Genomic DNA, 14,833 nt, shown 5'->3' with positions numbered 1-14,833 from the left:
GATATTGACAAAAAATTATATCTCAATAATATTCTAGAATTAAACGATAACTTGACAATATTTTGTTGAGTGTTATGCATTTTTTAAGAATAAAAAGTGCTTTTGTTTTCTCCTAGATTTCTCCTAGATACACACACATCTCCCTGAGATGACTGCTTCAACACTGTGTTACTGAAGCCACGCCTTCTTTATTTGCGTCGACATTTGGGCGGCTTTATGCAAATTTTCCACACAGTGATGTAGACATGTGGGGGCGTGTTTAAATGAGGTGTGTGTGAGTATCAACTTTGATAAAGAATATCTCTTTGGCTTTGAGACTTTAGTTTTTAAAACAAGTCTCTTATTAACTACTTCTTTAACTGTTATATTAAATCAGTATCACATTTGTTATGCTTACTTTTGCTTCCTGTGATATTAACCATATGAAATTGTGATAATCCTTCATGCTTTTTAATTGGACCGATTAAGGCATGCAGTGAAAGTGAAACTTACTAGACTTCACCTAATGTGTGTGTAAAGTCTGTGATTACTCGTATCGAATCACACCTCATACTTACGATTAACACAGACCATACATACTGCACAAACTTCTCGATCCGCCGGTTCACAGTTTAAGCTCTGTGGGTCTGCAGTGTACCAGAAACACTGAAGCAATGCCAGGATTCAGTTAAAGCCTGAGGAGCCACATTATCTTTCCTGCATTACACGGTGAAAACCACAACGGAAAGCATTTAGAGGAATTAGAAGCCTTGGCTGCGTTTTAGAGCAGTTTTCACTTTTGGTTGACAGGAGAGACTCTGAAATTAAATCAGTTTCACTTCTCTTTGTCTAAAAGGTCAATAACATCAATTGCAAAGTAAAGCAATGAAATCAAACGATGCAGACACCAGGTGCATTACTGAACACTTTTTATTAAAAAAAATAAGATCTGAAAATCTCTTCTTGCTGGTCGCTGGCTGACGCCAAGCTCAGTCTTTGGTGCAGTGCATGCTGGGATGGCGAGCGCATGTCGAGCTGGAAGCGGAGTCCAGCGGAGCGCAGCAGGAACCCGGCTCCTAACCTCACGCGAGTGTACACTTCAGCGTCTGAGGACGAGTGCGGCGGTCACAAGAGCGATGGGAGACGGTGTCACCGGATCAGGAACGCCAGACCGGCTCCGATCCCAGCACATCCCACAACAGCCATCAGAGCGCTGCGGACCGCCGACTCCACATCCTCCACACGGAAGAACTCCTCGAACCCATGCTGCACAGACACAGAGACAAACGTTCAAAACACAGTCATGTCTAAACACAAATCATCGGTGACCCTGGAGCAGATGGATCAAAACGTAACTTTTGATTAGTAATATGCATTGCTAAGACCTCCGTTTGAACCCCACCCACATTTACTCAAGTTTCTTGATGCAACAAGGTTAGTTAAAAATAGCCCTTCTTTGAGCACATTACGAGGGTGGATGAAGATGTGGGTGAGTTTAACAGTGGTTTCTCAGCTGGTGTGATACATGAGCTCTTCTGATTGGACGGAGCCTCACACACACAGGGCTCTGAATCATGCAGTGAAGGACACACACACACACGCGCTCCAGTCTCTCACCCAGCTCTTGTTGTTGAGGAGCCAGTCGTGCTGTTCTGAGATCAGATAGCAGGAGATCTGCTCGGCCACCGTCTCCACACACCGCTCTCTCTGCATCTCCTTCAGCTGCTGACACACCACGGCTCCGAACGCCACCAGACTCACGATCCGGCCCCAGTTCGTCGTGTGGTCTCCGAACATGGATCTGGCTATAGAGCTGATGAAGCTCATGTCGTCCGCTTGAGAGTCCAGCTGCAGACGCTGCAGCATTCCTGCACACACACACACACACACACACTTCAGTAACTCCACCCTGGTCAGGTATGACATTGTTCAGAAACACTCCTCAGACACTGACAATCACAAGCCCCGCCCCTTTTCAGGTTAATTAATGCTCAAAACAAAGAATGAGGAACTAAATGAACTAGGAAATGCGGATCAAACCAGAATTTCAACTCACTGGAAAACAGTAAAATCACAAACGAGTTTTAAATTTGAAATCTATTTTAAGCAATCATTGCAATTTTAAAGTTTTAGTGATTTTGTGCATTGTCATTTTTAGTGGAAGTGAGCGGTGTTGGCTTCTTGGAAACTGACTGGAATAATATTTTTATATTTTATATCAATTAATGTTTTTGCAAGTGAAGGAAATTTATCGTTTTAATTTTGGTTTCGGTTTTAGTCAACTATAATAACCCAGTTGCAAAAATAACCTCAGTTTTATTAATTAGGGGTTAATGCAGTAACAACTGATTGCAGATCAGACTCGAGGCGTTTTCATAAAACAACAATTCCTTCGTTACGAAAGAGAAAGCGGTTTTCGTGAGATCGAGAGATTGTGACCGATTGCGTGTTAAAGTGACTCCGTGGCACAGCGCTTTCGAAAGAGTTTCTCTGTAAACCCGCTGAACTCAGACCAGAGTGTGTATAAACAGACTCCGAGCCGGGGTTTTCTGCTTCCTGTAGGCGGCTGATAAGCGGAACTCGCGCCGTTCCGAGAAATATGACGAACTTTGCGGTTTGACCAGATAAAAAAACCCTAACCCTACTGAGAAATAACACAACACCCTGACCGAGAGAGAAACTAACTTACTGGTTCGTTAAGGTCAAATAAGAACAACAACCACAAAAAAATTAATTTCAAATGTATACCAAAGTGATTCGATTTACATTTACATGATCCAATGTGCTATTTTTTTTTTTAGTTACGTGGGCTAATGTTAAAAACATGGCAAAGGAAGATGTACTGAAGAGTGATAAAATAATCACGGATATGTATTATTATTATTATTATTATTATCGATAAACTTACAACAAACGAGTCGAACGAGTCGAACAGCCGCGCTGGGAGCGCGCATCTTTGTTGGGGGTCTCGCGAACGCGCATGAGTCTTACCTTTGTAAGTGATCTGGTGCTTTATGAGAATGTCCGCCACGACGCGCCTCATTGTCGGTAACGCGTGATGACGCTTCCGGTCAGTCGGACACATGCCCGTGTGCGTGCGGTAGAAGTCTAGCAGAAGCTGCCGCGTGTCCAGCTCCAGTTCGGCGGAGCCCAGCTCTCTCGGGTCCGGGGTGTTCGGTAGAGAGCCGTCCCTCGCGGACACGAGCCGCCCGTCCAGTTGCAGCCCCTTCAGGCCGTTCGTCCCGGGCCTCATCGGCTTCAGCGCGGCGTCCGTTTCCTCCGCGTACCCGTCGAGTTCGTCTTCCGTGCACGGCTTGAGCGCGGGCCCGGGTACAAGCGCCGTGTGCGCGCCCTGCGCGAAGACACTCAACGCCGTTCGTTTAATCCCAAAAGTCAGAGCCATATTTCGTATCACGAGGTGAAAGAAAGCGATTTATATATAATAAAACAAAAACTTAAAATAGATCTAAACGAGTAGGTTAAAGTTTCGAGTAGAAGGTTAAAGCTTAGTCTTTGAAAGGAGATAGTGATAGTGCTCGTCCTGGGTCGACACTCTTTTGTTCAGAGTGAAGCGGAAGTAGTTCTGTTGCTGGATGCTTTTATAGAGCATCAGTCCCGCCCACAGACGGGAGTAAAGTGGGCGGAAGTAAATTTCCCATTCATTTCTCCCAATGACCTTAGAAAAAATCCATATCTAAAGAGTTTTAGAGCATGTGTGAGGATAACCAGCTACGGCTGAACTCATAAGCATACAACATATCATTTCGAGTGAAAAACTTTACAGAAAATTCAAAAAAAAGTCAAAGGTAAAAGACTGTACATATTTTCATTTCAAGCGAAGGAAGTATTCCCTTAAAGCCTTATATGGATTTCCTCTGGAACTACGTCATTGGTTCATTGGGTTGTTTCGAACTGGCTGTGGCTTGAATGAACCACTAAAGATTATAAATAACGCTTTAAATCAAACTATCATAATATTGAGCTGAAACGAGGGAAATACAGGCCTAATCCAATAGCTCGAGGTAAAATGATAAGTTAGTATCAGTGTTGGGACAAGTTACCCTGTTTAAAATGTAACAAGTAGTGTTTTTCAATTACTTTATTGGTGTAATTGATCAGATATTATTACTTTTCTACATTTCTAATGTTTTAAGCTGTTAATTATTTTGAAACATTTAAATCGTGCTGGATTTAAATCAGACTTTGGGATCATTCTGAGATTAAATCAATCATACGCGGCACAAAAAGACAAAGAAGTTTAACTGACTGTAAACATTTATTTCAAATGCTAACATAAAATCTTTGCCAAATATTTAACACACACACACACACAATCATCATCATCAAAAAGTGTGTTCATACATCACTCTGTTCACTGTACACATTCATTCATGCACATCATTCTTCAGTCAGACACACTGAAAGCATGTGTGTGTGTGTATGTGTGTGTGTGTGTGTGTGCGTGTGTGTGTGTGTGTGTTCCAGGAGTCCAGTAGGGATGGGCGATATGACCAAAATCTTACATAACAGTATGAGTTATATAATCTTTACTATCACTTCTTATCAATTTAAAACATTCTTGTTGAATAAAGGTTTTAATTACTTTAAAAAAGAAAGAAAGAATAAAACTGTACTGACCCCAACCTTTTGAACAGTAGTGTATATTTTTAGAAAAGATTTCTATTTTAAATAAATGCTATTCTTTTTTAACTTTTTATTCATCAAAGAATCCTGAAAAAAAATATTAAGTGTCAAAACAGTAATAAATCAATATAATTGAATGATTTCTGAAGATCATGTGACACTGAAGACTGGAGGAATAATGCTGAAAATACAGCGGAGCATCACAGAAATAAATTACACTTTAATGTGTACTAAAATAGAAAAAAGTATTTTACATCATAATAATATTTCACATTATTACTGTTTTCCCTGTATTTCTGATCAAATAAACGCAGCCTTAATAAGCAGATCACATGTAAAAACATGAAAATTCGTTCTGATGCCAAACTTTTGACCTGTGTGTGTGTGTGTGTATATATATATATATATATATATATATATATATATATATATATATATATAGCCTATATATATTTTTTTTTATTTATTTTTTTTTTTTTTCCAATACATAAGAGTTCAGGGCTTTTCTGGAGATTGAACACACACATTTAATCATCATTTCAGATTGCAAACAATCTTTTTGTTTATTATATATTGTCTATATCAATTTTTTTAAAGGTTTGGAATCAGTATGATACGTCATATATATTTTTTGGAACCTTTGATCTTTTTTTCAGGACTCTTTGATGAATAAAAAATAAATAAAAAGAACAGCATTTATTCCAAATATAATTATTTTGTAACAATATTAACTACCGTTCAAAAGTTTGGGATCAGTACATTTTCTTTCTTTTAGTTTTTATTTGGAAAGAAATGAATGCTTTTATTCAGTAAGGATTTGTTAAATCGATAAAAAGTGATACTAAAGATGTATATAGTATTAAAAGATTTCTAATGATGCTGAAAATTCTCACAGAAATAAATTACAGTTCAACAGATGTTCACACACACACACACACACATATATGATTGATTATTAATGTTAACATATACTGTTTTAACGGGTTTATTATTAATATATTATAACACTTATTTATTAGTAACCCTTATATTACTCTTATTTTATATTAATATAATAAAATATGCATATGTATTTATAATAAAACGATGATTTGTTTATCAAGATGATCAGATGATCTGAATGATAACACAATAGTCTTCTGTAGAACTGCTTTTCAGCCTAAATCGAATTTGATTCATAAATTATGAACTGTAACATCATTAACAAATAAGTTTTTCACGTTTATCTCTTTTAATCGAAGCACTATAAATAAAGCACTACAGAAATAAATGTGTCTTGACTATTTGTACTTCAGAAATCTGTCTCTCAGCAAAACAAACGTAGTAGGACAAACACCAACCAATAGGAATGGAGCATGTTTGTGACTGACCGAGTGCTCAACCAATCAGAGTGAGGAGCGTAGCGTGGGCGTGGCCTCCGCGAGTCACACTCGGCGTAATCCTAAATCACGATTTCTTTTCCTTCACGTTTTAACATACAGCATTTTCAGATAAACAGCAAAGACTATAGAAGCTCTTCTATCCGCGACTGAACTTCGGAGCGACTGATTTATGGACTTTTTTATGTGTTATTATTCCTCTCATTGATCGGTACCTGCCTCTCCTGTGTTTTAATCATAATTAAAACTATGTAACTTTACCCAGAAAGCTGAATAAACACCATTAACCCCAAACCAGTTCTTTGTGAGGTGTTTTGGCATGAATGTGAATAAAATGCCGAGGGCTGAGCGCTGTTGAACCAAAAAGCGCTTCAAAACATGCAACATACATATTCTGAAACACAGGGAACTCATGTTTTGACATTTAAATTATGATACAAAAGTATTGAGTGAAATGTACAACGCTTATGTTTTGTGTCAGGATCGCGTAGGATTTTTTTCCACATTTAACTTGAAAACGAGTTACAGAAACTCACGAAATTGGCGAATTATAGCTCTGAAATTATCGATATGTATTTACACAATCATATTAAATGGAGTGGAGGAAATTATGAAGTACGGCCGCACACAGAACAGGTGCGCCGTTTGAGCGCTCTGATTGGATGAGCGGCGCTTGAAGCGTGTCCTGATTGGTTGAGGGCCCGCAGGGGCGTGTCCGCAGGTGAAGCGCTAGTGCACTGCTGAGTGTACAGAGAAGTGAACACAGTCTAAGACCAAAATCTGAGTTGGACGTCAGGATAATTTTATAAACAGGCAGATGTGGTGAGTTGAAGCATTTTTATGATAGCGACTGATGACTAAATAAGACAAGCTGAGGAACTGTTTCCATACCTGCTAAAATGTTTTTAAATTCTGAGGATTTCTTTTGACTTATATTGTGCATTTGGAGGGTGAGTGATTTCTGAGGGTTCGCTATCCCCAAACAGACTCAAATGATTCGCGATCCCGCTCCGAGCTCCCGAACTGATTCAAATGATTCGCGAAACCGCTCTGAACTCCCAAACTGATTCAAATGATTCGCGAGCCCCAAACAGACACAAATGATTCGCGAACCCACTCCGAACTCCCGAACTGACTCAAATGATTCGCGATCCCCAAACTGAATCAAATGATTCACGATCCCGCTACGAACTCCTGAACTGACTCAAATGTTTTGGGAAACCGCTCTGAACTCCCGAACTGATTCAAATGATTCGCGATCCCCAAACAGACACAAATGATTCGCAAAACCGCTCCGAACTCCCGAACTGACTCAAATGATTCGCGATCCCGCTCCGAACTCCCGAACTGATTCAAATGATTCGCGATCCCCAAACTGAATCAAATGATTCACGATCCCGCTACGAACTCCTGAACTGACTCAAATGTTTTGGGAAACCGCTCTGAACTCCCGAACTGATTCAAATGATTCGCGATCCCCAAACAGACACAAATGATTCGCGAAACCGCTCCGAACTCCCGAACTGACTCAAATGATTCGCGATCCCGCTCCGAACTCCTGAACTGATTCAAATGATTCGCGATCCCCAAACAGACACAAATGATTCGCGAAACCGCTCCGAACTCCCGAACTGACTCAAATGATTCGCGATCCCGCTCCGAACTCCCGAACTGATTCAAATGATTCGCGATCCCCAAACAGACACAAATGATTCGCGAAACCGCTCCGAACTCCCGAACTGACTCAAATGATTTGCGATCCCGCTCCGAACTCCCGAACTGACTCAAATGATTCGCGATCCCGCTCCGAACTCCCGAACTGATTCAAATGATTCACGATCCCCAAACAGACACAAATGATTCGCGAAACCGCTCCGAACTCCCGAACTGACTCCAATGATTTGCGATCCTGCTCCGAACTCCCGAACTGACTCAAATGATTCACGATCCCGCTACGAACTCCCGAACTGACTCAAATGTTTCACAAAACCGCTCTGAACTCCTGAACTGTTTCAAATGATTCGCAATCCCCAAACAGACACAAATGATTCGCGAAACCGCACCGAACTCCCGATATGTACTGAAACTGTATTTGCTTAGCGGTTTTGGAAAATGACTAAGTTCCACTTTATGTCGTCTTTTTTTTTTTTTAAGCTGTACATGTGGAAAGTGCAGTTTGATGACACATCGTTTACTTGATGTGCTCACAGGCCGATAGCTGTTAACAACACAGAGATATTTGAAGCAGTTTTACTCACCGCATGCGGTTCCAACACACGATCGTGACCCTTTTTCGTTGGGATTGCATCATCCTTAAGAAATAAACGATGTGCAAATCCGGCGTCAAACTGGGCCTTGTTTGTAAAACAAGCATCTTCGAAATGCAGGGAACAAACACAAACACTTGCACAACTCCGTTGATGCTCTGTAAAAATAAACTCCATCCACTGGTCCCTTAATGCAGTTTCTCTTTTGGTAATCTGTGCAGGGTTGTCTTGCCCTGGCAACCAAAAACACACTTCTTTTGTGACATTTGGCGACGCTCTGGCTCTGATCAGTGAAGTCTGTTGTGCTCTCAGTGCTCTGCTATACCCGGCAGACGTCCCCTTATAAGGAAATTCCACGCCATCTAACGTCACACAGAGCCATACTCGAAAAAAACTTTCCCAAACTTGTGACAAACCGGAAGAGGTATTTTTGGAACAGAAATACTCCTTCAAACCTACAACTTAATTTTTTTAACTTTGTCCATGTTTAGCATGGGAATCCAACTCTTTAACAGTGTAAAAAACTCAGTATGCATGAAATAGCATTTCACCCCCTATTTAAATATCATCTGCTAGTGCAAAGCAAATCTGGCGGAGCCTTTATCTTAATTTCGTTATTGCCAAATACCCATCTAAATTTAAAATTCATCTTAATTTAATTTGTTAAAAATGACTATTTTTTATTGGTGCGTTGGTCTATTTATAGGCTAAATGAGCCTATGTCTAGAATGCTGAGATGTTACAATGTCAGTTGTGTGCATTTATTCATTTATTCATTTAGCAGACGCTTTTATCCAAAGCATGTGTGCATGTTCAGTTTTATTCTGTACACTATCTATTATAAAGCAGAAATTATATGCAGCTGTTGCATTGTGTGCTTTTTTCACGCTGCAGTAAGAAAAAAACCTTCTGAAACTATGCTTACACGTTTTTCTTTTTTTTAGTGTAATTTTTTTTTTTTTTTAAATAATTTGTTTACATGCATCTTAAGTATACCTAAGAGCGTGAGGTGGGGGCGGCATTTGAGCTTGCATCGGTCCTGGAGCTATATAATTATTCACATAATTTGTTTTGCATTTAATTCATAGAGTGGAAATCCTGTAGATAAACCTTTCCACTTTTTTTTCCACAGAACTTATATTCAGTTCTGTGAGGTGGAATGTGTCTCGGTTGAGTTTGAGCAAATTTGAAGTTAAACACAAATTTCTAACACACCTTATCTCTAAACTAAACCGGCTGGACCGGAGGCGTTACCCTCGTTAGTGTTTCACTGCTGCTGGAAGATGATTTGCATTGCACTCAACTGAAAACATCTAAAACTTGAGATGAAGCAAAGCATACTTTTACTTGCAAATGGAATGAATGTATCCCAAACAGATCATTTAAAGTGAAGCCCATTATACATGAGTTGGTCCAACTGTGAATGCAAGATGCCAAGTATTAATTTTTTGGGATAATTTATTGGAAACAGGGTATTATAGTTAAAACTAAATTAAATTAATTCAAAATTAAATAACAGTTTTAAATAAATAAATAAATGTAACTTTAACTAGAATAAAATAAAAGTAGAAAATAGTAGAATTATTTTTTAGCTAATTGCCAAGTCTACATCTCATTTATGTTTAAAGTAAAACTGAAATAGAAATAATTAAAAATGTATGTATAGACATATTAATAAAAAGTAAGCTAATACAAACTACAAAAGCACAAAAAAATGAATAAAACTAAATAAAATGGAAAATATATCAAATAAAAATGCATAAAAATATTAATAAAAACTATAATAGCATATCAGTTATACTAAAATAAATTAGTCATTGCATAGTTTTATTAAAAAATAACTAATGTGCAGTTTTTTTTTAAATGGCAAAATTCTATATTTTCTATCAAAATTCAAACAGAAAGAGCCTACATAATTGCTATACATTTTTATATTGTTATAAGGAAAATATGAATTTTATTTGTGTATAATTTTCTCTACTTTTCTTAGCTATTATTATTTTATACATGAAAATAGCGTCTGTTGATGATATGGTGTTAAAAAATAAATACATTGACAATAATTCAGTCAGTGCTATTTTAATGTCATAGTGATACTGATATAGTTTTATTGTTTTACTATAACAATAAAAACAAAGTACAGCACTGCTAAATGTTAAAGTTTTAGAAATGTTGTAGATTAGCTGTGTTTTAGTGTCTGTGCAGGTGTTTACTCCAGATTAATGGTGTGTGTGTGTGCAGGTGCTGGTGAGTTCGTCTGATCCCACGGGTGACATGCTGCTGGATGAAGCACTGAAGCTCATTAAGATCACTGACCCGCCAAAGGACATGTCCAGCTGGATCACGCTGCTGACCGGTGAGGCATTCCTAAATCAAGGCATCTTGACCTGCAAAATTACAGAAAAATGTACTTGCTTTCCCTTTAAGTTTTGCAGATGGTTTTAATTTTTTTTGTTACAAGCATACAATTAGTTTTATATATATACTGTTAGGGATGTGAAGAAAGAGAACTCAAATGCAGATGATTCGTGCAACAGTTTATTTGGTACAATTGGCAGCCTCTGGTGCAATTCCCAACGGGACGTGGAAAACAAGACAGAGGATCTCCGGCATACGGCCAACCGAAAGACTCCTCGTCTAGACGTCCTGAACACAGCAGTGGAAAAAGGTCAGGAAAGAGACACACAGCGCAATCACAATGACAACACGGAGGCATCTCTGAATAAACGAGTGTACGGACGGAACAACGGCGTTGGATTCTTGGGAGGGGAATAAAGGTGGCTGGAAGCCTAAATAGCACTGGAAGGGAAACAAACCCGTAGGCAAGACCGGGAGGGAGTTATGGCGTACTCAACCATAGTTAATCTGGAACTCCAGGATGACGGTTCTGCAGACGCCACACAATGCAAGACTCTCTCAAGATCTTGGTTAGCACGCTCAGCCTGACAATTTGTCTGTGGGTGATACCCAGAGGAAAGTCTCGCAGTCGCCCCAGCTGTCGACAGAACTCTGCCCAATACTTAGACACAAATTGGGGACCCCTGTCAGAGACCACATTCACTGGGAGGCCATGAATACGGAAAACGTGGTCCAGGACGGGGGAGGAGAATAAAATGTGTGGCCTTCGAGAACCTGTCCACTACAGTAAGGACTACCATGTTGCCATTAGATGGAGGTAGGCCTGTGGCGAAGTCCATAGCTATGTGTGACCAAGGTCTCGAACCCTGCTGGGGGTTGATTGGAGCCCTTACCAAAGCACAAACAGGACATGCCGAGATGAACTGACGAGCGTCCCACACCATGGAAGGCCACCAGAAGCGCTGCTTAATTAAACTACAGGTACGTGTCGCTCCTGGGTGGAAAGCTAGCACAAACAACAGGCTCTCAGGGCACTCCGCGGGAACTGTGATGTTGCGCAGAGCCGAGCGGACTCTGGATTCCACCCCCCAGGTGACCATCGCTACCAACCGATCGGGAGGCAGAATAGTCACCGGGAGGATGGATCTTAGTTCAGCCTCAAAGATCTGCAAAAGTGTGTAAGGCTTATCATTCTTGGACCCTGGATAATAGGAGATGTTAAAATTGAACCGACCGAAGAACATTGCCCAGCGAGCCTGTCGGGAATTAAGTTGTTTAGGGTGCAAATGTATTCTAAGTTTTTATGATCGGTCCGTAATTCCGTTCCGAGGGGGTTAAACAATGAGAAAAAATATGCAGTGGTGTACTCTGTCATCTGAAGGTGATCTCTACAACAAAATCGCCCCCTTCCCACCTCTGATGCATCTACCTCCACAACGAACTGACGAGACGGATCGGGAGTAGCAAGAATGAGAGCCGAAACAAAGCGACTCTTTAAATTTCAAAATGCAGCCTGAGCCTGTGGTGACCATGTCTCTAAGCACATCACTGATGAGTGCCTGGAAGATCGCTGGGGAGTTAGAAAGTCCAAAGGGCATAACCAAATAATCAAAGTGCCACGTGGGGGTGTTGAAAGTGGTCTTCCTTTCGTCCCCCTCCCTAATCAGAATTAGGAGATAAGCATTGCGAAGATCTAACTTCATAAAGATGGTTGTCCCCTGTGAGTGCTCGAAGGCCGATGACATCAACGGCAAAGGATAACGATTCTTGACCGTGATGTAATTCAACCCCCGATAATCTATACAGGGATGGAGTGATCCATCCCTCTTCCCCACGAAGAAGAACCCCGCCCCACCCGGAGAGGAAGAGGGCCGGATGATGCCAGCTACCTGAGAATCATTGATGTACTTCTCCATGGCCTCCCTCTCAGACCTGGAAAGAGAGTAAAGACGCCCCCTAGGTGGAGAAGTGCCAGGCAACAGATCTATTGCACAGTCTTACAGGCGGTGCGGAGGAAGAGATGAAGCTCGGGACTTACTAAAACCGCTCTCAAGTCATGGTAAGCCTCTGGCACATTTGAGAGACAACACCCCACCGATGACGGCACCGGAGAGCTATCCGGTTGTCAATGTGGATTGCGAGATCAACTAAACCGTCCGTCCTAAGCATGGAGCGATCAAACACCTTGCGGAGCTCCTCTGAAAACTCCTTAAACGAGCTGCAAAACTGATGTTCATTGTCCCACATGGCCGTTCCCCATTCTCTCACTTGTCTGATTAAAAGTGTGATGGTGAATGCCATTTTAGATTGCTCCGTGGAAAAAACAAAAGGGCTGGAGTTAAAAAGTCAGCGAACATCACGACAGAAATGAACGGCATGAGTAGGGCTCACCTGAGTTTGGAGCAGGTGGATTAACATGAGGTTCTGCATAACGGGAAGCAACTGTCTCTGGTTCGGATGGCCGTTGTACAACAGGAGTCACGGAAGGAATAATCTGAAGCCGTTCTGTGATCTGGGTCAGTTGCAGTGTCGGCTTCGAAAAAGCGTGATGAGAAGTGGTGATCTTCTCCTGCTGTCTACCCATCAGTGTGCCTTGCTGCCTGAGGATTCGGAGAACGTTGATCTCCTCTTCTGAGTCCATAATAGTCAGTAAACTCTATCAGGGACGTGAAGAAAGAGAACTCAAACGCAGAGGATTCGTGCAACAGTTTATTTGGTACAATTGAAAATCCAAAAATAATCCTACATGCAACAACTCTAGAGCCGTCTGTACAGACACCTGCAGAAGGACTCCTCGTCTAGACGTCCTGAGCACACCGGTGAAAAAAGGTGAGGAAACAGACACACAGTTCAATCACAGTGACAACACGAAATCTACTGACAGCAAGGGACAGACACAGCAGAGAATAAAAGGGAGAATGGGAACAAGCGACAGGTGAGGGCAATCAGCTCGTGATCTGCACACACTGCACACACCTGCCCAGGTCAAGAGCTGCAGAAAACAACAGGACACAGACAACAGGGAAGCCGATGAAGCAATCTGAACCCTGACATATACTACATTTTTTATAATAAATGAATCATTATTATTTTAATATTTATTTATATTTCGAATTAGCTTTTATTAAAAAAAAAATTTGTTTCAATCATTTTCTTTTTTTATTAGACAAAGTGATTATATTGTTTCGTCATTTTTATTATTATTTTATTTTACAAAGATATTTATATTTAACATTAATTATCATATTTCAGTTTTGATTTTAATCTTATTTTATTTAAATTAATTGCTGAAGGTGACATTCTAAAAGTTTTAATTTAATTTAATTTAAAAAAACAAAAACATTTATTTTTAAATAAATATATATAGTTCTCTTTCAGAGCTCAAAATATGTAGTGGTCATCATGCGTCAAATATTAAAGAATGCTGGGAGACAAGAAGCACTCAAGCATGGTGGAGTGAATTGAGTTTTTCTGCTTGCTTTCAGGCGAGATGTGGAACCCCTTAAAGAGGCACTTCCAGATGCGTAACGTTCGCGAGCGTCTGGTCAAGAGACTGGTGAAGAAGGGTGTTCTGAGCACAGAGATGCACTCCTTCCTGCTGTTTGCAATGACCATACACCCGCTGACGGACAGCAGTGAGAGGCAGCGTCTGGTGCAGTGTCTGCAGGATGATCTGCTGAAGCACTGGACCAATGACTGGCATCACATGAGCCACTGTATGCTAGCACTGATCCTGTTAGCACAGGCCGCAGGTGTTCTGGAGAATGCACTTTCCTCTCTGAGTGATGACAACTACAAAAAGGCTAGCACACGCTTACGCAGCCTGCTAGAGACTGACCCCGACCTAGAGAGCACAAAGGTCATGACCCCTGCGGAGGAGGTGATCTGGGCCATGCTGGCGGCCTTCAACAGTTCCTGAGACAACTACAGCCGACCCTCCCTACATAGACAGCATCCGAACTGACGAGACGCCTCATAGTGTGCATAAAGCACAGGCTTGTATTTGGCACCACACATTCGCTAAAGTATAAAACAAACAGTTCTGTTACTTATACATGTTTTTGTATTTTAAACATTTTTGGCTTTAAATATTTTTTGTAATTTTAGTATTTAAACTAGTGCTGTCAAAATTAGCGCGTTAACGCATTAGATTAATTTGAAATATTTAACGCGTTAAAAAAAAAAAACGCAATTAACGCGGTTACA

At 40.6% G+C, this 14,833-nt stretch overlaps 1 protein-coding gene and 1 pseudogene across 1 annotated transcript; one reads left to right on the top strand and one right to left on the bottom strand.

Annotated features, from left to right (window-relative positions):
• Positions 1-891: 891 nt before the first annotated feature.
• LOC113062487 (induced myeloid leukemia cell differentiation protein Mcl-1-like) lies at positions 892-3,560 on the bottom strand. Its single transcript, XM_026232378.1, has 3 exons — positions 2,971-3,560; positions 1,597-1,847; positions 892-1,245 (listed from the first exon to the last, which is right to left on the bottom strand). Exons 1-3 carry the CDS (start codon positions 3,380-3,382, stop codon positions 1,129-1,131), a joined length of 780 nt encoding a protein of 259 aa, XP_026088163.1. The 5' UTR covers positions 3,383-3,560; the 3' UTR covers positions 892-1,128.
• An 8,009-nt stretch (positions 3,561-11,569) lies between these two features.
• Positions 11,570-14,618, top strand: LOC113061953 (Golgi phosphoprotein 3-like pseudogene; annotated as a pseudogene).
• The last annotated feature ends 215 nt before the right edge of the window (positions 14,619-14,833 follow it).

This window comes from Carassius auratus, chromosome 44 (genome assembly GCF_003368295.1).
Source record: "Carassius auratus strain Wakin chromosome 44, ASM336829v1, whole genome shotgun sequence".
Lineage (NCBI taxonomy): Eukaryota > Metazoa > Chordata > Actinopteri > Cypriniformes > Cyprinidae > Carassius > Carassius auratus.
Note: the sequence above shows the minus strand (reverse complement) of the source record. Positions and strands in the feature narration are given on the sequence as shown.